This window comes from Aristolochia californica, unplaced genomic scaffold (genome assembly GCF_029961685.1).
Source record: "Aristolochia californica isolate CCGP_79_NKW_82.1479 unplaced genomic scaffold, dmAriCali1.0.hap1 SCAF_6, whole genome shotgun sequence".
Lineage (NCBI taxonomy): Eukaryota > Viridiplantae > Streptophyta > Magnoliopsida > Piperales > Aristolochiaceae > Aristolochia > Aristolochia californica.
In genome coordinates, this window is record NW_027182257.1 from 5,361,590 (window position 1) to 5,383,354 (window position 21,765).

At 38.2% G+C, this 21,765-nt stretch overlaps 2 protein-coding genes across 2 annotated transcripts; both read right to left on the reverse strand.

Moving 5' to 3' along the window:
- Nucleotides 1-2,753: 2,753 nt before the first annotated feature.
- LOC137935204 (blue copper protein-like) lies at nucleotides 2,754-4,014 on the reverse strand (the record flags this gene model as incomplete). Its single annotated transcript, XM_068779897.1, has 2 exons — nucleotides 2,754-3,220; nucleotides 3,801-4,014. Coding segments are annotated over 2 exons (615 nt in total), but the record flags the coding sequence as incomplete, so codon positions are not given.
- A 2,537-nt stretch (nucleotides 4,015-6,551) lies between these two features.
- Nucleotides 6,552-8,631, reverse strand: LOC137934941 (uclacyanin-3-like). The gene is made up of 2 exons (XM_068779538.1): nucleotides 8,221-8,631; nucleotides 6,552-7,119 (listed from the first exon to the last, which is right to left on the reverse strand). The coding sequence occupies exons 1-2, from the start codon at nucleotides 8,372-8,374 to the stop codon at nucleotides 6,740-6,742; spliced, it is 534 nt and encodes a 177-aa protein (XP_068635639.1). The 5' UTR covers nucleotides 8,375-8,631; the 3' UTR covers nucleotides 6,552-6,739.
- Between the last annotated feature and the right edge of the window lie 13,134 nt (nucleotides 8,632-21,765).

The following is a 21,765-nucleotide window of genomic DNA, read 5'->3' on the forward strand; positions in this document are numbered from 1 at the left end:
TTGGGGCAAACCGAAGCCAACGGGTGAAATCGAAGCCGAATGGCAATATCGAAGCTGAATCGAAGTAGAATAGAAGAATCGAGGCCGAAACGTCAAAAATCAAAGAAAATAAAAATCAAAATGGGGGAATCGAACGAAATCGGGAGGTATTTTGGGAAAAACGAGAGTAGCAACAGGGAGAAAGGAGTGGGAGGCCGAGAGGGATAGGAGAGAGGGAGAAGCTAGCAGGAGGCTGAGAGGGATAGGAGAGAGGGAGAAGCTAGCGAGAGGCCGAGAGGGAGAGCAAGTGCGAGGGAGAGAAAGGGAGGCCGTGAGGGAGAAGGGAGAAGCGAGATGGCTGTAGAGAGACAGAGGACAAAATTCAAGGAGGAAGAAGTGACAAGAGAAGGAGGAGACCGAGAGAGGGAGGTGCTGGAGAGAGACCCAAAAAAAAAATGACAAGGGTTCGAAGCGCGGTGCTTGCTTCATCTGGATGATTCACAATATACTGTGGAAACCAAATTCCCGAAATTAAACCGTGGAGATGATTTTTGGATTCATCTTAGTCATCTACATGACTTGAACGCTGGTGGTCCACTAACGACGTTAAGAGATGAACTGAATAATGCAACTGAAGTTCATCTCCTGTGTCAAGTTGACTAACCCCCCCCCCCCTAAATGTATTACCAATGTTGATTGTTGATTCATCTTGAATTTGAAGGGATGTTACTATAACTATAAAAATAATTATAATATGGTTAGGCTTTTGAGTTATTTAGGGCTCTTGTCTTCTAATTAAATGACACTACTTAGAACTGAATTGGGATTGTAACCTGTTTAAGCTCATGGAAGTAATGTAATTTCATCTAGTTTTTCGAGTGTACACGTTGTCTACTTACTAGACACTTTAATAGATACTGACGCATGAACAGGTTTCACCGATTCTTGTTGTTAAAGAGTGCTTTTAATGGATGAAACGATTAAACCCATCCTGTAATCTCGAATATAATGAGTTCTATCCCTAGAAAGTTGTCTAGGTGTCCTCCGGATTGCAGGCGTTAATGGGGATCAGTCGTCTTGCAGGGCAGCCCTCACGCACAGAACAGAGAAGGATGGTGTGCGTCTCTGTCATGGTTAAAGGTATGTCGTATGAATGTCTGCGAGGGATTTATGGCTTCTTCTGCTTGTCGATGTTTCGATCTTCAAAGATCACGTTTTATTCTTAAATTCTGAAGCATGGTGGGTGGCTTGTAATTGTCATCCTTGATTATTAGGAGATGAGGCCTGCGACAGCCTGGTTCTGATAAAAGTCCCATAATGGAATGGACGACGGCGGTGGGACCTGTGAACCACCAACAAGAATTTGATCCTGCTCTGGTCTTTTGACGAATTTATTTCATGGCAGACTCGCCCTTGTTCTAAGTGTTGCTCAACAAATCACTACGTAGCTTGGAATAGTTTCTCGAGTTTGCTTGAGAGAAGGCAAGGCTTTGTTATTGATTTATCCAGATAAACTTCACCAAGAAATGTGTGGGCTTATTTTCACTTTTCTCTTAAAAGAGCATAAATATTAACAAAAAATGGTGATGCGGAAGAAAGATTTTTAAGTCTCAATCTCGATTCCAAGTCATGAGCAATTAGAAGAGATGATAGTTGCAGGCAGCAGAAGCACCAGTTTCTCCTTAGTTGATCCATTGAATCAGTGTCATGTCATAAAGGATGGGTAAATTATTAATTAAAACTATTTAAATTTTATTCATATTTTATTCTTTAAAATTAGATAATAGAGGAACATTAAAATATATTAAATATATTAAAAAGCATACCTTCCACAAGGGAGGAGAGAGGGCTTAGAACTATTGGATTAGTAAACACCAACTCTACCAAAGAATAATTTAAAGATTTTTACTCCACATACTTCTTTGTTAATTCTATTAAATGCTATTGGTTGGTCTAACTAAGGTAGCCCCCTCTCTTAAACTAATTAAAATTGTTCTATTGAGTAACTAATTTTCCCAATTGTACATTGTGGACATGGAAATCTGATCACCAAAATTTCTAACGATGATTGACGGTCAAAATCATCAATTCTCGATCAATGATCCAGATTGAAGGAACTCGATCACTAGTTGACCGATGGTCAAACTCAAAACTCCCAGTAGTCAAAGTGTGGATGGTGTCAATTATCAAAATTGAACTTTCAATCAATATTCAAGAGGAAGCCAATTGGATCGGGTAACCACCAAAATCGAAGCATAAAAGAATGCCACTCCGGTGCCATAGAATCAGAGGAGTTAGGCAAATGAGTGATAGATGATGCTAACAAGTGTGACACTTAGCATAAAATGAGCTATATCTTTTTCCAAATGTCAAAATTTCACAGGATAAGGACTTGGTCTTGCCATGTAACAAGATCTCATGGGATGAGGACTTTGTCTTGCCACATGTCAAGATCTCATAGGATAAGGACTTGGTCATGCCATGTGTCAAAATCTCATGGATTGAGGACTAGGTAAAGAGAAAATGTGGGAGAGAAAGGGGGGTCGTTGAACCACCCTTATCCCTCTATCAGTAGTGATCTTTTAGCCATTTGAGGCAGTCATCTATGTCATCACTCTACTACAACATGAACTTGCCATATATAAACCACTGAGAATTATTTACAACCTTTGGGTGTGTTTCATTGCTTGTTATTTACTTGGTTACTCTTCGGTAAGTGACTAAACTGAGTAACAAACAACTGATCCTAAAGAAGAGTGATAACCCACTAGATTAAAACGCTCATTTGAATAAATACATGAAAATCTTGAATCAATGCATAACAAGAGGAAATTAATTACTCAAAATACGGCGAGCACCCACAACAGAGCCCCTGCAAAACTAAACCAAACAGCCATTAAAGAATCTGCGAGAGAAGGAGAGTAAGCGTTTGAAGGTGTCGCAGGGCTGTTGCTTCTCGTATTGGGTCTTGGCAGAGAAGACGGTGCCTCCTCGGATGTCTCTGGAGAAGTGGGTGCACCGGCTGGTGAAGCTGCGTCCCTGCCATTAACATTCACCTGCAGCTTCATACCCCCCAAACAGTGCGACAAGGTTCCACAAATGAAGTATTTTGGTCCTGGAGATGTTAGAGGAATGGTCGTGTTTCCGCCGCGGCTGCTCTGCAGGGCATTGCCTGCGCTGCAAGCATCGAAGTCATCTTTGCCGACCTCGCTCACGCTGTGTAGGGACGAGTACTGGAACACTGGGTAAGGGGACAAACTTGGGTTACTTCCCGTAGTGATTTGGCCAGCAGCCTTTTAATAGAGAGGAAACAGATGCATTATTTAACTCATCCTTGGATAACAATCAAAATATACGAAGAAATTTGTAATAACAGTCCAGTTGATGTTTTCTATTATTTTAAAATCAAGATTATATTAAAAGTTAAGCGAAATAGAGTTGGATTGTTATTCCCATTTGTCAACACAGGTTAGCTTTATCCAAGATTGACAGAACCAATCTACCCTCCTCTTCAAGGACCTGTTCCCACAAAAAAGAAAAGAAAAGAAAAGAAAAGGGAAAGAAAATTATTTTTTGTTGTTTGGAAGAGAATCGTTGAGAAAAAAATTAATAAATTCTCTTGTATCTAAACAAGAAAAATTATATTTCTCTTCCAATCTTATCTCTCATTTTCCATGGGCATCCAAACAAGAAAAATATATCAGGCACCCACTCCCATAAGTTAACTATTCAAAGGTAACGGTGGTACAAAAACAATGGCACAGATAAACGAAGACATTGGACTTGGATCAAAGTGCAGTAGAGAGGGAGTATTCTCTTACAAAGAGTGTCTCCAACGTTGAATTCCTTGCCGGACAGCCATGAACCCAGATCAGTGCTGATGTCCCACCCTGCAGTATCTCCCACTGTATACACAGTCGCATGGCAATGTAACGACAGGCTAAGAAAGGCCACGAGCACAATGACTACGAAGAGCCTAGCCATCACTGATGATGTGGATTTGATTGAAGCTGCAATGGAGATGAAGCGTTCAATTCATTTATACCCGGTTAGATTCTGAAGTCGATAACCTAACTATGTAACTAACGTTTTATATAATTCACTCAACAGCGATTTTTTCTTTTCTTCAGTTTTATTATAAAAGAAGGAAATAAATTGAAGAATGAAGTGGATTAGAACGAGAAAGGGAGACAGATGTCGGGTATTAGATATCAGATCGTCGACGTTCAGTAATTTAAGTAAGGGTTGCGTAGGGAGATCGTAAGTAGGATTTGTAGTCGGTGGGGGTTGTTGAATGTTGATGGACTGACTCTTCGGTAAGGCAGTTAAGCAGACCTCTTCGCCCAGAAAAACAAGAACGACGACTTCAAATGAATCGGTTAATATCAGACATCACGCCAGAAAAAGAAAGGAGGATAAAAATATAACCAGCTAACTACTTTTGTTATCATTTCCAAAGCTCTCTTTATTTGTTATTCTATTTTTATATTCATCATGAAAGATAAAAAAACAGTACCAGTGCTCGTTTGGTAAATATCTCTGAGTTCTTTAAAAATAATAAAATGTTATTTAAGTGTTTGTTGGGTTCTATGGTTAACTGTTAAAACTGTAGAATATAGGAATGTCAAATAATATTGCCGTGATTGTCATAGATCAGGTGTATACTATTTATAGAATTACAATAGAAACAGTAGGTGATTATAACTCTATAATTTGAGTATGTCTCTAATTCAATCACTTATAATTTGAATCATCTCTATCTCTATCATTATCTTTATCTTTATCTCTATCAAAAGCTAAGTTGCCTCTTGCATTTATCTTAAAAAATTGGCCTTATATTATCTAACAAGAGGGTTGATCCAATATAAAAAGTCCTTTGGTGCGAAATGTTATCTCAATCGTCCGATCAATGACTATCTCACATGTCCAATCATGATCGGATGGCTGAGATAGAGTTTCGCATGCTTCGCACCAAATCCTTTGAAGTAACAAAGATGTCTCAATTTATGCATCAATTGACTAATGAGCATTGGGTACTTTTTAAACGAATTTTAAAGTATTTATATGGCACATTGGATAAAAGGTTTTTTTTACATCTTAAGTCTCCTATATCTCTAAATGAGTTATCAAATGTCGATTGGGCTGACAATAAAGATGATTACTCTTCCACTAATGTCTACCTTATCAATATTAGGCGTAATCTCATTTCCTAGAGTTCAAAGAAGCAACACATTGTTGCTCTTTTTTCTACTAAGTCTGAGCATCAATCAGTTGCTGCTACTGTTGTTGAACTTCGATGGGTGTGCTCTCTACTTACTGAAATTAGTGTGACTTTTGCAGTTTTCACCTGTAATTTATTGTGATAATATTAGTGTCACTCAGTTAAGCTCTAATCTTTTATTTCAATCCAGAATGAAACATATAGCAATTGATTATCACCTCATCGGTGATCAAGTTCAATCTAGTTTACTTCGTGTTTCTCAAATTGATTCTACTGAACAACTTGTTGATCTCCTTACCAAGTCATTGCCACATTCAAAATTTCAGTTGCTAAGAGACGAGATTGGCCTCTCTAACTGTGGTCTATCTTGAGGAAGCATAAAGAACAGATTATCTCCCTTTAGTTTAGGGGATAAGACTTCTATAGTAAATTGTATTTATCCCTTCGGTTTAGGAGATTTCTATTGATTGTATTTTAGGAGATTTCTGTTATAAATTGTATATAAATACGACTCTTAAATCAATGCAAATATGTGGTTAAATTCAGACTCTTTTATAAAACTCCCGATTTTGTATATAGTTGAGTGTCATTCTTTATAGAGAACCATTGGCTACTAACATGGTGCAGGACCGTCTCAAGCCTGATTGCAAGATCCTGTATCCAAAACACTCGTTCAGAGTCAGCTGTGACACTGCTATTGGAAAGTTAACTCAATGGTTGACTTAACTAACTACAAGTTCATCTTATGGTGCTCAGCATCTGACTTTCATATTATTGTTTGGTATGAGTTACTTGGAATTTTGTATATCATCCTCTAACAAGTAAGAAAATATGTGTATCTAATGTTGGGTCGCACATGGCCGAAGACTTAAATAATTATCTATTTTGGCTATCAATTTGGATTTGCTTGGGTTTGAATAGAAACCCCATGACTGCACAAATATGGCCACAATCAACTCAGAGCAGAGGAAGAAGCTCTGTTATTCCACCATCCTCTTCGCTGCCGGACCAGTTAGTCTTTGAGCATTGATACTGGGAAATCTACCACTCTTTTACTTCGTTGAGCCTTCGCTTTATGGAATTGGAAGACTAAAAGAGAGTTGGTAGAGAATTTACAGGCGAGAATTGGAATTCTTATCTGTTGAAACATGAACCAGAGTTCAGTTGACATTCATCTGTATTTGCTCCCAGATGTAGCAATCTATTGAGATTTATCTACCTGGCTCCAGATTCCTTTACATTTTAATATTAGTCGTAAATCACTTGGAGGATTCCACAAGGAACCGAAAGGGTCAAAATAAAAGGAGTTTGATTTCTGCTACCACAGAAATCTAAGTTAACTTAGTTTAATAAGAAAATATTTTATTATGATTTAGGTGGAAGAAAAATCCATTGCACTGAAAACAAATCAATCGTACTCGTACAAGATGCAGGTAACTACTCCTTATCACAAATCTCACAGCCTAATACTAATTAACCACCCAAGTCCCATCAACAGAGAAACCTAAGCAATATATAATTGCAAGCACTGCCTCTTGCCTAGCTCATGAATGCAAGGATAGGAGCCCACAGCAGGCAGGCCCCAATGGCTGTCAAGCTGCTGGCACCGCTGGGTGTGGAGCTTGGAGTCCTGGAACCGGGGGTGCTGGGGCTGTTGGGCGTGGAGGGAGTGCTGGGCGAGCCACCTGGGGTGGTTGGCGTCGAAGGACTGCTCCCGGCCGCTGAGACAGTGACGGATAGCTTCATCCCCTGCCCGCAGTGGCCAAAAGTCGGGCAGAGAAAGTAATGGCCACCTTCCTTGGATAGGGTGATAGTGGTGTTCCCGTCGTCGTGGCTTGCAAGCGTGTTGGCGGAGCTACAGCTATCGTAGTCGGACTTGGTCACTTCGTCTACTTTGTGATTTGCTGTGTAGGTGAATACTGCACAAACACGAAAGTAGATGCTTGTTATTCGTCAAAGGCTGGAGCTAATCTGATACTTAGATCAAAGCTTTGACCTACCCATTTTGCTTCTTGTTCTTCGTTTGATTGTTCAACTGGTTTGTTTAATAATGATCGTACCGACCATAGACGTGCTCTACTGAGAATTAACCCACTACCTCAGCAATTTCATGATCAGACGAGAAATCCATTTTTCAATTAAAACATCTTAAATTCCAAGTCAACCAATGTAAACATAAAAGAAATCAATCACAAGTACAGCTTGTGATCTTACAAGAACGAGCTGTCAAGGGGAGATCTGTTTCGTATTTTACTAATGTTGCAGGAAAAATATAAAAAAAAAAAATCTTCTTCGTGAAGTTTAGGTCGGATGCCATTAATTTCTTTCTTCTGGGTAGAAATAAACGAGTCTGGTAGGTCAGGCAAACCCAGAAGAAAGAAACTGGATGTCAGCTTACTGATATCCCACAGAACTCAGAATTGTCCTAATTAATAATTTTTTCGGCAAAAAATTGTTGAGATATCAGACTGAAATTTTGTCAAGATGTTGACAAGTTCCACTATTTGACTGATTTCTGCTATTGCTCCTAGTCCGTCCTAGTCACTTGACGTGGAAGAAATCACAGGAGCTCTCCAACAAAAGGGACTATATTAGTCTACTCGTTTTATCACTTGACGTGGAAGAAATCACAGGAGAGAGTTGCAGTTTCTTGTAACAGAATACAGTAACTCACAGAGAAAGGGAGAAAGGAAGGAAAGAACAGCAAAAGGAATGGTTTTAAAACTTCAATTAAAATGGATAAATGTCGCATTCGCAGTAGGTAATATTTAATAGAAGAGGGTAAAACCGAGGTTCAAGAAGATCGGAAGCGCACTAGTAATGGCGGATGAAGAAACTTTAGTTTAACACAAGCAGGGTGAGCGGGAGAAAAAGTTATTAATCACCCTATCTGTGCCATTCAATACCGTTCCATGCCGATCAAAGATGAAAGATTAGTATGAAAATATCTCAGCAAGAAATTAATATACCAAACAGAATATTAGCCTCTTTGAGAGAGGAGAAGTGCATGGAGAACTTACTGAGTCTGTCACCAACTTGGAATGTTTTCCCAGAGGTCCAAGTGGGAAAGTTTACACCAGTGTCCCACCCGGAGCTATCTCCGACGACGTAGTCGGCTGCGTGGGCCAAAGGAGCAGCCAAGAGAAGAAGAACGAAAGCTGTTGCGGCAGCCATGTTCTCTCTGTCTCGAAGGAATGCACAGACACAAGAGATGGCTACAGGAGGAGGTTGCAGGAGGAGGTAACAAGAGGGCTTATTTTATAGACAACCGGAGGGAACAGGGAAGAGTATTTTAATTGGGGAGTAAGAAGAAGTCGCCTCCAAATCCTATTGCTTTGTCATCTTTTATTCTCTTATCCTGCATTGCCAGACCTTGCTTTCCTCGTCTCCACCTAATCTCCCAAACATTGAACCTTGAGAGACATCTCTGAAAGTTGACCCAGCCAACTGCTTCGTTGTGGACGAACGGGGTTTTTCTAATGAGGCTCTTCACTTTTAAAATGTCTCAATTAAATAGGTAATAGTTGGTAAATTATTGTGTTTAGTCGCTTTTATTCATTTCCTATTTATTTTTTAAACAATAAAAACTATCATTATAAAAGAAAAATAAAATCCCCCATGAACCGGACGGTAGTAGGTGGTATAGGTAGGCTGCCGGTTTGGGCCCCACCTATAACGGCCCATCGCGTAAACCTTGCCCACAACTACTTTCTCCACACGCCTGATGCCTGCGTTTCATGGCCAATTGGCCAGGGAAAAGCAATGCAGGCACGTCATCCCGTTGAAGGGTGTTTAGCCTGCTTTGCAAACTTTCTAGATTTCTCCCAATCCATTGCTTGTAAAAACACTGTCGACGAACATCTCTCTTTCATTGCGATTTGAAGTTACTGACGCCTACCCTCTATCGGAAGCTCGTCTCTCGTCTTCCGTAATCTTGACTTCCAATCTAAGTGATACAGAACAGGTGTCACCGTGCAGAAATTTGAAGGCTGGTCCTGTTACTGAACTCAGCTGTTCGATTTTGGTAGCCATTAAAGTGGAGAGCAGAGGAATCCGCCGCAAGAGTTTGGGCCATGCCTCAATTATGCTCTGCTCTTTATTTTATTGGTCGCCTCATCCGCGTGGCCTGTGAAGATGATAAAACTATTACCTGAACACTTTCGATCATCAAATTCATCGTCAACTAATGATGATGCGAACACGGAAGCTATGAATTGTTTAAACCCCGGTGAAATAGTCTTTGAGACATTTTGTCGAACACTTTAATAGTGCAGCGACCAGTGAAGGGTGGAACCATGATTTCGCTGCCGCTCGAAGCCATTCTCCATTTTCTCGCACGTTACAGCCTTTCTTATTCTTAAGCTTACAGACAGATGCATCACCCACCATTTCTCTTAGACGTTTAGTTTGAACACTTTACTGTGGAGAACGGAGAATTGGGGGTTGTTCTCTTCTTAATTTGTTATCAAACAGCTGATTTGAGAGGGCCGTCTCCAGAACCCACCATTAATCTTAGACGTTTAATGGCTGTGGAGAACGGATCATTGAGGCATTTTTATCAGACGTTTGTTTTTCCAGTTATTTGTATCATCAGCACAGAGCATCACCTAACCCGGAGATGTTCGGTTTGCATGATATGACCGCTTCAATCACATCAGATTAAGAAACACGAATTGAAGACTGATTACGTTTCTATGCTTTCAACCAAATCAGATTAAGAAACAGTATAAAAGACTAATTGCGCGTCTCTAAATTGGGAAGTGAGTATTCTGTATTCAAACAATTAAATTAAGTGATTCCCTCGCCTAACTGTAACCGATGACTTTTCCGCGTGAAAACCATCTTTTCGTTTCTCACTGGGCTTTGAATTGTGCCATTTGTTGTTAGTCCTTCGCTTTCGAATGTTGATGTGTAGTAGCCGATGGAAGTTTCTTTTCATATTGGCAATCTTGTAGCTTAACCGAATATTGGTTCTTCAAAAGGTGTAAGTAACTAAATGCCTACAATCTCTTTTTTTTAAACAAAAGACCTCTTTCTTTCTTTTGTCCTTTTTTTTTTCTTCTTTTAAAGGAAAGACAAGTGATGCCATAGTAGTAGGGCCGATTCGGAGCAGGCTTTAAAAAATCCAACCCCGCCCCACATTTTCGTTCCTGCCCCATCCTCCTGATTGGTTAATTTTTTGACTTCATCGTTATAGCCCCTTGCACATAAAAGAAAAACATATTTGTTGGAAAATGGGCCCAAACCCATACAACCAAGGAAGACCCACAAATCCAAGTGTGTTAGAAGATCATTCCAAGCCCATCAGACCAAAAAAGACCCATATATCCAAAAGATGTAGAAGACGAGCTCAAGGCTCATAGATCAAGGAGAAGGCCCACATGCCCATACAATGATAACAATATGGTAAATAAAGAGTCATCTCATAGAGATGATATTGATGTAATTAAGTTCAAACCCTAAATTCAGGGGTATTATTATAATACAGTAGTTTGATTAATCTATAAATTGAACTTTAGAGGAAGGGTTAAAAATCAACATAGTATCAGATCATTGATTTTCAGGACTCGTAGTTATGGTTTTCAGAATTTCGGACAGTCATATTTTTCTTTTCTGATGATTTTTTTTTCATAGTTACAACTTCGTTTCTTTTTTATTTTACTACTAGTTTTATTGTCCCCGTGAGACCTAGCTCGGTGCCTCCATCGAGGATTTGGTGCTTGACCCACCGCTGGTTGGTCTCGCTACTAGTTCCATCATGGGCACTTTCCTCGTGTCCTATTTTTTATTTTAGTAAGAATTTTATTTGTTGGTTCGTGTCTCGTGCTTGTTCCCGTCTCTGCCTTGCCATCTCTATTGTTGTTATCTTTGACAAAAACTTTGTCTTCACGGCTGGTCGGCTTATCTCCAGATCGCATTCCGAAAAACAATTCCGTGTTAATGATGGTTAATCACGATCTAGTATTTATTTCCGGAAACCAGCAATTAGAGTGGCCTTGCTCTCTACCTTCAGAAGAAGGTCAACACTGATCTCTTCCCCGACATTGATTACCGTCAATGAGTCCATATTGCGCTGGTGATTTTGTTGTCGACTATGTTCCATGGTGATCTATTGTGATCCGAACTTGACTCACACTGGCATCTCACTTATCTCTGGAAGGATATTTTTGCTCAAGTTGGATTCTTCCTAGTGGTTGCTTATCGTTTCTTTTGAAACTGATCAATCACAGCAAAACATTGCCAGCCAAAGTGTTTTCTTTGGTTCAATTTCTGGCCGAAAAAATCAGATTGGTTTATCGTATCATCACAGATGTGATCTCATCAAGTGGATTTTTTTATCTGTTGTGCTGAATCCGAGCTGGTATCCCAAATTTCGAATGGTATATTATTGCCTCATAAAGATAGAATCGTATCTTCTCTACTGTCAGACTGATTCCATAGTTATTTGGAAGTCATATTATTCTCTCATCCAGCCTGTCCGTCGATTTCATTCCGAGTTAATCCCCTGAGTTTCTGGACTGTTTCCATCGAGAGTCCTTCGGTGTTGTGGAGAAGAAAAAGATCTACTGCTTGGTTGCCTTGGGACGACTCTAATGTCCCGATTCCTTCAGCCCCATAGGGAAGAAGGAAACGTTTTCCCGATTCTTACTATTGCCGATGATATTGGGAAAGAGTCCAGAATTTGAGATTTTTTTTTTTTTTTGAACAATCGATCTGTTCGGCGCCGAGAGGAGGAAGAAGACACTGTTGAAAAATTTATATTTCCTAACTTAGGAAACTTATTAAATCCGGGTCGCCCGCCTGTTCTGACCCATACCCGGACCAGCCCGAGTTCACCCAACAACGGTTCTACTGACCCGTGGATGCTCCTATTCTGTTGAGCCAACTCGGATCGAGTCAACCTGGTCTGGGTCAACTCAGTGGGTCAACCTGACACGGGCCACTCTTGGACTTGTGGGCCTTTCTTGGTCGTGTGTAGGCTTGTGCCCATCTTCCAACACTCCCCTTCAAGCTGGGGGTGAGATAACATTATGAACACCCTGGTGTATAAAATCTTTTTGTATAAAATGGCTTGGGCTCATCTTCCACAATATTCATTGCAAAAAAATAAGTTTAACACTACAAGGAAAAATACTTTGGTTAGTGAATTTTTTTGTTGGTGGAATTTTATCGGCAAAACTTTTGCAAGTGAAAATTTTGCCGGAAGAATATATTACTCGCTGAAAAATTGTGCCATTTTCTGTATATAACAAAAATATACAAGAATATATTAAAATATACCAAAAAATTACAAATTGTCAAAAAATAATAAAGAACCATAAACAATCTAAGAGAAGGTCCAGGGGAGAATCCAAAGAAGACCCACTCTTGAGTGAAATCACACATCTCTTCTTGAAGATACGAATGCATAGACCTAATATTGTTCTTGTACTTGACGCGTAAATAGTTCAACCACTTTGATATGGTCCCAGATCCCACAATGCGATTCGCAGGGAAGAACAAAGATGAGAAGCGATTCAAGCTCGAAGGGGAGCTTGGAACCCTGGGTTCGTTGAGGAGAACGCCAATCCTGTGTTTTTGGTGAAATTTGACTTATCCGTTTCATTCCATGTCATCCCTTAAATAGGGTTCATGTCCACAAGAGAAAATTATAATTTTGCCCCTCCATGGCATTTAACTTGAAAATACACAAAATGACTACATAACTGACTCAGTCAGAGTAATTGACTCAGCCGTGGTGTCTCTGCATGACTCGGCCCACTATTGGGTTCATAACATTACACCCCTCCTGGAGAATGAGTTGTCCGCGAACTCAAAGGTAGGGTATGCTGGCCGAAACGGATCCACATCATCCCAAGCTTCTACTCACTACCCTGAAGTACATCAAACACCTCACCAGACATCAATTCCCTATTCTTCGAGGACTCAACCACTACTGTTTGAATCCCTTTATGAAGACATTGGTAATTAAGTTTCAAAATCAGAGGGGAGTGATGAAGGAAGGCCACCATGCTGACTGCAACGGCAACAGTATTTTAGTGTACATTATCATCTCAGGTCCAATATCTTCACAAACGACATGGGCATGAAGAACACTGGTGCTGTTTGCAACAACAATAAGACTTTGGAGCACAGACATGCCATTATTAAGGGCATTCAGCTCCCTCCAACACATTCCAGAATTTCCAACAGAACATCCAGCAGGCAATTGATTCAGGGACAACAATTGAAAAGGATAGGCATTAACAGCAAACTCCATTCTCTTGTATATGTTTGTCATGTTTTCAATAAAATGGGCAGACCTTACCTATTGTGATGTATACGGAAACTTGCAAGTTGGAATGTGCACGATTTCAACCCTACACCCAGCTCTTGTCTCAATTCTTCTTAGCATTTTGACATACATCTTGCAAGCAACATCGATTCTACGACTGGTTGAAACCTCCTTGAAATTTAGATCACGCACAAGTGTTGCCCACCCACTAACACGAGACTGCATAGCATATGCTAATTCCAGAGTTTTGTTGGCTACACGAATAGGACCCTTTTGCAACAGTGAACTCATCTCCTATTTCACATGTTGGGACAAAGCGAGAGAGTGATTAGTTGGAACTGAGTATGCCCCAATAGCATTCTAGAACAGAGTAGGCACTTCAATAATTTTTACACGCAGCGCAGAGGAAATGTGTCAAAGCCCTAAGGCAGTCTTGAATTGTTCGGCCATGAGAACCATGGTGTTCCGAACCTTAGGCTCAATTGACGTATTTGCTTTTCAAAAGTTGTCGAAAAGGAGCCCAACATCGGAAGGAGCCTCACCCCCACCAATGATTCCAACACCGAACTTCAGTTTCTCATTAATTTTATCTTCCGCCACAACAACCATTTCCATTTCGAAATTAAAGTCCTTGGATTTTTGGTCTTTCTTGTTCGCATATATGTCCACTCCCCGTCGATTAACGACGAGCTCTTCCCAGCAACATTGTCGCCGATAATACTGACCTTAGGAAACTTTTGCCGTCGACGAATCGCAACAATAGTGTTGACAAAGGAGGCATCTGGCCGAATTAAAACCTGCAAACCCACATTGGGCTTTTTCGACGAGATTTGAAGTTGAACGACTTCGAAAAGGGCAAATTATTTGCTGAGATCAAGGATGCACCGTCTTCTTCCAAAACGGTGACCCTCCTCTCTGAATCCCTATCCCGACGAGTTTCAATTTCGGCCCCTCTCGCAGACCTTTCGCTGGAAGCCTGAAGTAGCTCCCCTATTGCCGAGATTAATTTTGTACACAGGGCACACATCTCAACCCGGATTGCTGAAGTTAACTCTGTGCGCAATGCTACCAATTGATCACGGATTATGGCATGCATTTCATCTTGGATCGAAGAATCGCCCATTGTTCCTGCTCTGATACCAAATGATATTGTCCCAAATCCCACAATGCGATTCGTAGGGAAGAACAAAGATGAGAAGCGATTCAAGCTCGAAGGGGAGCTTGAAACCCTGGGTTCATTGAGGAGAATGCCGATCCTGTGTTTTTGGTGAAATTCGACTTATCCATTTCATTCCATGTCGTCCCTTAAATAGGGTTCATGTCCACAAGAGAAAATTACAATTTGGCCCCTCCATGACATTTAACTTGAAAATAAACTAAATGACTACATAACTGACTCAGTCGGAGTAATTGACTCATCCATGGTGTCTCTGCCTGACTCGGCCCACTATTGGGTTCATAACACACTTTTTAGTTGTATGGAGAGACTCTTGTTTCTTACGAGTATATCCCTTAGTTTCTCTTGAGTTTGACTCAAAGTCTCCAACTCTAGAGTCAAAGTCCACCTAGTTTGATGCAGTTCATCCTCAAGATGCATGTGAGAAGGAGATGTTCGAGGCAACTTGGGTAGAGGTGGCTGAGCTAAATTCTTCCCCTTAATGTACTAAACCTAACTGCACATACAATATGCACTATGGCACACTCATCGAACCAACCTCTTGTGCCTCTCGTACTATCCACCACATCTCTTCTTGTTAAAATTAAAAGGACAAAGTTATAATATTGCATTTTGTATTGACTGAAACATATAAACTATAAAAAACTTCAAGTTATTATACTTACATATTGCACTACGAACCTTTCAGTCCACCCATAATGTGATTAATGGTAATCCTAAATTACTCAATCTTAGAACAATTTTCATCATATAAATTTGAAAAAATACAAATTTGTTACATTAATATTTTTTTTTTAAAAAATATACTTCAATTTAAATACATATCATCTCCTCTCGGATGTGCATAAAAGACTTTAATATGTGGTATGTCGAACATTTTGTTTTCTAACATCTTCGACATTCACATGGGAATGCCTTTGCAATATCGAATTAAACGTTAAAAAACTAATAACTAACTTAAATTTTTAACCAAAAACCTTACAAATCCAATTACCTGAAATCTAGGTCCCTAAAATACATTATGGCATAGGCCCTTCAAGTTGCTTAGGAAAACACCTGTATAACGGGTTGAAAGTGTAGTAGGGTGACCCCATAGTCCTTGAACCAGACATGCATGTTGCTTTGATGCTACAAAAATGTGACACCATGTTGAAGTGCAGGTATGGAAGAGTCTCATAGTAAGAAGTCTCATAGAGCTAGAATTAATATGGTGGAGTCTAAGAAGAGTCTCATGGAAGGAGGTCTCATAGAAGAATCTCGGTTAAAAGTGTTTTAGTTATGTTGGTCTTCTATTTATGTTTATTTATTCAATTGTTCTAGGATTTATCTTTTAGTGTTTAACTTTGGGTGTAATTGGGATAAGATCAGTTTAATTGTAATTGGATTCTACTTATTTCATCTATTATAAATAGATGCTCATTGTACTCAAATTACAACAAGTCAGTGAAGTTTTTCTCTTTTCCAGAAATTCAACATGATATCAGAGTGGGTTCTATGAGTTTCGGTCAACCCATAAAGATAATGTGATCCTTTTTTAATTTATCATCTTCAGTAGTTTAGGTTTGTATTATATATTTTTTTTCTTTCTTGTCCTAGTACTTGTTGTTTTCTTGGCATTCACATCTCCATAATGAATTTTTCTTATTTTAAATTATATGTTGAAGTAAATCTCTTTAAGTCTAATTTTCAACACAAAAAGAACTTTTTCAATTGGAGTTTTATATAAAGATAAATCAATATTTGAAGCAGCAAAGGTCGAACTACAAAGGAGGTTCAAGCAGCAGTAGAAAGGTTCAAATTTTGAAGAATTTTACATCATCTAGCATGACACTTTATATGAAGAATTATAAATCAAAGGAAATAAGTATAAGTCTATTTGCTTACCTATCAAACAAATTCTCAATCCGAGTTTTCTAGAGGGAGATATCATTCTCAGAAGAGTCAATGCTCATGCTGGCTAAAGAAGAAAGAGTACTCAATTAGGCTAGATTAAAGAGTTCAAAATCTATTAGATTCTTTCTCTTAAAGTAATAAATTTTATGAATAAAATTTATATTTAGATGAAAGATATTGAAGTCTAGTTTCAGAAGGGGCAACTTTTATGTCCATCTGATCTATACTTAAGGAGATATTTGCATTGGAGTCATCATGACCCTAAAATCCACTTACCTGAAACCTAGGACCCTGAAATACATTATGGTATTGGCCCTACAAGTTCATTAGGGGAACATCTGTATAACAAATCAAAAGTGTAGTAGGGTGACCCCATGGTCCCTGAACCAGGCATACATGTTGCTTTGATGCTACAGATATGTGACACATTGTTGAAGAGCAGACATGGAGGTCTTATATGACTCTCACAGTAAAAAATCTCATTGAGCCAAAAATAATATGATGGAGTCTAAAAAGAGACTCATGGAAGGTCTCATAAAAAGAGGCTCAGTCAAAGGTATTTGAGTTATGTTAGTCTTATATTTATATTTAGTTGTTCAATTGTTCTATGACTATCTTTTAGTGTTTAACTTTGGGTATAACTGGATAAGGGTAGTTTAATTGTAATTGGATTCTACTTGTTTCCTCTATTATAAATAGAAACTCATTGTACTCAAATTACAACAAGTCAATGAAGTTTTTTTATTTTCTAGAAATTCAACATACCATATATGGAATACATGACGACTCATGCCATCACATTACTTTTATATCAATGTCAAACTTATCCTAGACAAAAGAAAAAAAATAACACCAAATTTTTTTTTATCAATATAGGCAATTTTATTTAAAAAAAAGGAATCCAATTGAGTAATTTGTAATATTTACCTTAATGTATAGGTACATAATTGATATCTGATCATTAGTGTAGGCCTTGAACTTGTCTACCCTCACATCCATGTGATTGTAAAGACATGGCCTACCTAGTGAGTGAAGAGGGTCCCTAAACTCCAATAAGTGGGTAATGTCTGTCATTCACAAGACGAAGATAAATGACCCACGAGTATATATATGTATATATATAAGTCTCAATAGACTTAAAACACCCATACTTAAACTCCCAAACGAAGCAACACGCAAAAGGTTGGCCCAAAGATGTATGTGAGAGTCAAATAAAGGATGGTAGGAGTAAGGTTGTCAAATAACCTCGAAGATAGGATGCTAAGACTACCACTTCTTCAATAATAATGTCTCATCCAAAGAGACACAATAGTTGCAACTACAATGGGCCTAGGCCCATATAACACAAACCAAAATAATAAAAATCCTTGTAAGAAGGGCCCATGAAATAGTCCGATGTGAATATCTACACCAAATAATATGCTGACCAAGGAATATGTTGCGAATACCTCAAAATAATAATTCAGCCGGAGAAATAGAATCAAGTCAAGTTGAGTCAGGTATCACCAATAATTACCACAATTATTATTGCGAGTCAAGATTCTTAGTCTTCAATTTTCTTTGCCGCAAAAATTTCTTCTTAGACGCAAAAACTTCATCTTTTGTACTCCCCCTTTCTTGAAGATTTTGGTCACATAAAACTTACAACATCATATGGAATAAAATACATCTTTCTTGTACTTCTTATACTTCTCCCCCTCAAGTTGGGAGGTAATGGTAGTGATCTCAGGTTGAACCAAATAACATAGATGTAGTAATAAGTCCATCAATAACAGCAACTCAAAAAGTGACGCAAAACAATTGGCTTAAATTCAATGCAACAAGATGACATATGATTCTTCCTATGTGAATATATTTTTAAATATAGATCAAATTTACATAAAACTTTCTCCTTCTCAAACTAGATTTAAATACCTTTCATTCAAGTATAACTTCTCTTCATAAAATATACTTCTATTGAGAAATATAGTCTAATAGATTTCAGTCTTTAGAATATGGCCGAACTAAGTACTCTTTCCCATTTTTCTAACATGACCATTGACTCTTCCAAGATCAATATCTCCATATAAAAAACTCATATCAAGAATTGGTTGAATAAGTAAGAAAATATACTTAAATATTTTTCTTTTGATATATAATTATCCATATAAAGTCTCGTTCTTGATAGTATAAAATAGCTCAGAAGTTGAAGCTTTCTGCTACTGCTCGAACCTCTTTTGCAATCAGACCTTCACTGTTTCAAATATCAATTTCTCTTTGTAGATAACTCCGATTGGAAAAATTCATTTTTACTTGGAAATTAGACTCAAATATATTTTTGTCGATATATATTTTTCAATATGAAAAGCTCATTATAAAGGTAAAAACATAAATCAAGTAATGGGTATAGGAACTGAAAAAAAGATATATACGAACCTAAACTGCTAGAGATAATAAATAAAAAAATATCACATTACCTCTGTGGGTTGATCGAGTCAACTCATAGAACCTGCTCTAATACCATGTTGAATTTATGGAAAAGAGAAATACTTTATTGAACTATTGTAATCAGAGTACATGAACATCTATTTATAATAGAGGAAGGTAGTAGAGTCCAATTACAATTAAACTACATTTTTCCTAATTACATCCAAACTCTAACACTTAAAGATAAGTCCTACCATAATTAAATAACTCAATATAAATAGAATATTAACATGACTAAAACACCTTTAAATTGAAACTCCTCTATGAGACCTGCTTCCATAATAATTGTGGCTCTATTAGACTTCTTATTGTGTAAGACTTCTTATGCCACCTAACGTGATCATGGTTGGTCCCATATCTTATGGGCTTGGGCCCATCTACCAACACTGTTGGATATGTGGGCTTTCCTTGGTCTTATGGGTTTGCGCCCATCTTCCAACACAATTGGATATGTGGGTCTTCCTTGGTCGTGTGGGTTTAGGCCCATCTTCCAACACACTTAATTCATCCAGATTACAGAGACCAAGATCTATCATATTATTATCTCCAAATAATTATATTTTATAAAGAGAAGTTATAATTGGATGAAAGATATTTAAGTCTAGTTTTATAAGGAGAAAATTTCATGTCAATTTGATCTATATTTAAAGATATATTCTCATTGGAAGAATCAAAGGTCATGCTAGTATCCTGTGGCATTGAAAAATCCAAATTTAACCCAATTGTTTTGCGTCACTTTGTGAGTTGCTATATCAGGAAAATATCTCACTTCTCCCTGGTTTGAGGGCTTATTACTACATCTATGTTATTTGGTTCAAGTTGGGATCACTGCCATTACCTCCCAGCTTGAGGGGGAGAAGTAGAAGAAGTATAAGAAAGAGGTATTTTATTTCATATGTCATGGTAAGTTGAATGTGACCAAAATATTTAAGAAAGGGGTAGCACGAAAGATGAACCTTTTGCATCTAAGAATAAATTTTTGCATCAGATTATTTCATGGGTCCTTTTACAAAGTTATATGGCCCAAGCCCATTTTTGAGCTACTGCTATTGTGTCTCTTTAGATGAGACATTATTATTGAAGAAAAGGTGGCCTCGGTATCCTTTTTCATACCATCCTTTATTTGACTCTAGTAAATATCTTTGGGACAACCTTATGAGTGTTGCTACGGTTGAGATACCATGACGGAAGAGCTTATTACTACATCTACTACCAGTTAATTTCTACTTGTGAGAGTCAATGCCCGGGTTGGGACACCATGATGAACAAGCTTATTGCTACATTTATGTTACATCACCGTGATGGAAGAACTTATTACTACATCTATGTTATACCCCATTGAATTGGCATTTATTATTCCTACCACTTAAGAGTCGTTGTCTTGTGGAGGGACACGGTGATGGAGGAGTTTTATTACACTTCTGAGCATAGCGTATAGACTCACTACCTACAGAAGATAGGAGTGTGCCCTACTGGTGTATGGAGCAATGTCAAATGGCTTGGAGTGATTTTACTCTCACTTATCTTATGCCAAATGGGCCTCATGGAAGAGCCACTAGAGTGAGGGGTAGTGTTGGAAGGAAAACCCACATATCTAAGAGTATTGTAAGATGGGTTGGAGGACTACCATTTTATACAAAAATATCCTATGAGGCCCACATATCTAAGAGTACTGTAAGATAGGCTAGAGGACTGCTATTTTATACAAAAAAATCTTATACATCATTTGTAGCAAGCTGGGAGTTCATGATGCCCCCCCCCCCCCCCCCCCCCCCCCCCCCCCCCCCCCCCCCATCTGCTTGAGGGGGAGTGTTGGAAGATGGGCTCAAGCCCACACGACCAAGGAAGACCCACATATTTAAGAGTATTGTAAGATAGCTCAAGTCCATAAGAAGTAGGATCCACCATGATTACCACAATTTGGCATCCTTATCACATAAGTTGAAAGATCAAGTGGGACTCACAAAGATAACCACAAGTTGGTTGGAAGATAAAAAAAGGACTCACAAAGATAGCAACGAGCTGGCATCTTTATCTTATAGTCACGTCATCATAAAAGAGTTCTAGTTTGAGTTATGTTTGTCTTCTATTTATATTGAGTTATTTAATTATGTTAAGACTTATCTTTATGTGTTAGAGTTTGGGTGTAATTGGGACAAGGGTAGTTTAATTGTAATTGGACTCTACTACCTTCCTCTATTATAAATAGAGGTTCATGTACTCTAATTATAACAAGTCATTGAAGTATTTATCTTTTTCATAAATTCAACAAAAATTATATACCTTTGGAAAGATATTTGATTCTAGTTTTCAATTCAAAAATAATTGTTGCAATTATATTTTTCTAGAAAGAGAAATTGAGGTCACGTAGCAGAAAAGTTTCTTGTAGTAGCAAAAAACCTCAAATTCTTGAACGGTTTGTACCAACATTACTGAAATATATTTGAGTCTAATTTCTATCCCAATAAACTGTTTCTCAATCTGATCTTTTTAGATAAAGATATCCACATTGGAAGAATCAAAGGTCCACTTGGTATCCTATTCCATGCAAAAATATGAATTTAAGCCGAATTTTCCTCTTCACTTTTTGGGTTGCTAATCTTGATTGAGTTTCCTATTTATTTTCAAAATCTATTCAAGATTTTAATACCTTGAGTATCTTTCCTTTCTTAAAATTTTCTTTTGTTTGATCTCACATTACATTAGTTTCCTTAAGAGAAGTCTTTCCCATTATTAGTTTAGTTTCCTTTTTGA

Excerpts from the sequence above, each read along its gene's own strand:
- LOC137934941 (XM_068779538.1), bottom strand. The coding sequence starts at position 8,374 with ATGGCTGCCGCAACAGCTTTCGTTCTTCTTCTCTTGGCTGCTCCTTTG. Across the intron at positions 7,120-8,220 it reads CCAAGTTGGTGACAGACTCA|TATTCACCTACACAGCAAAT; the intron begins GTAAGTTCTCCA and ends GTGTTTGTGCAG.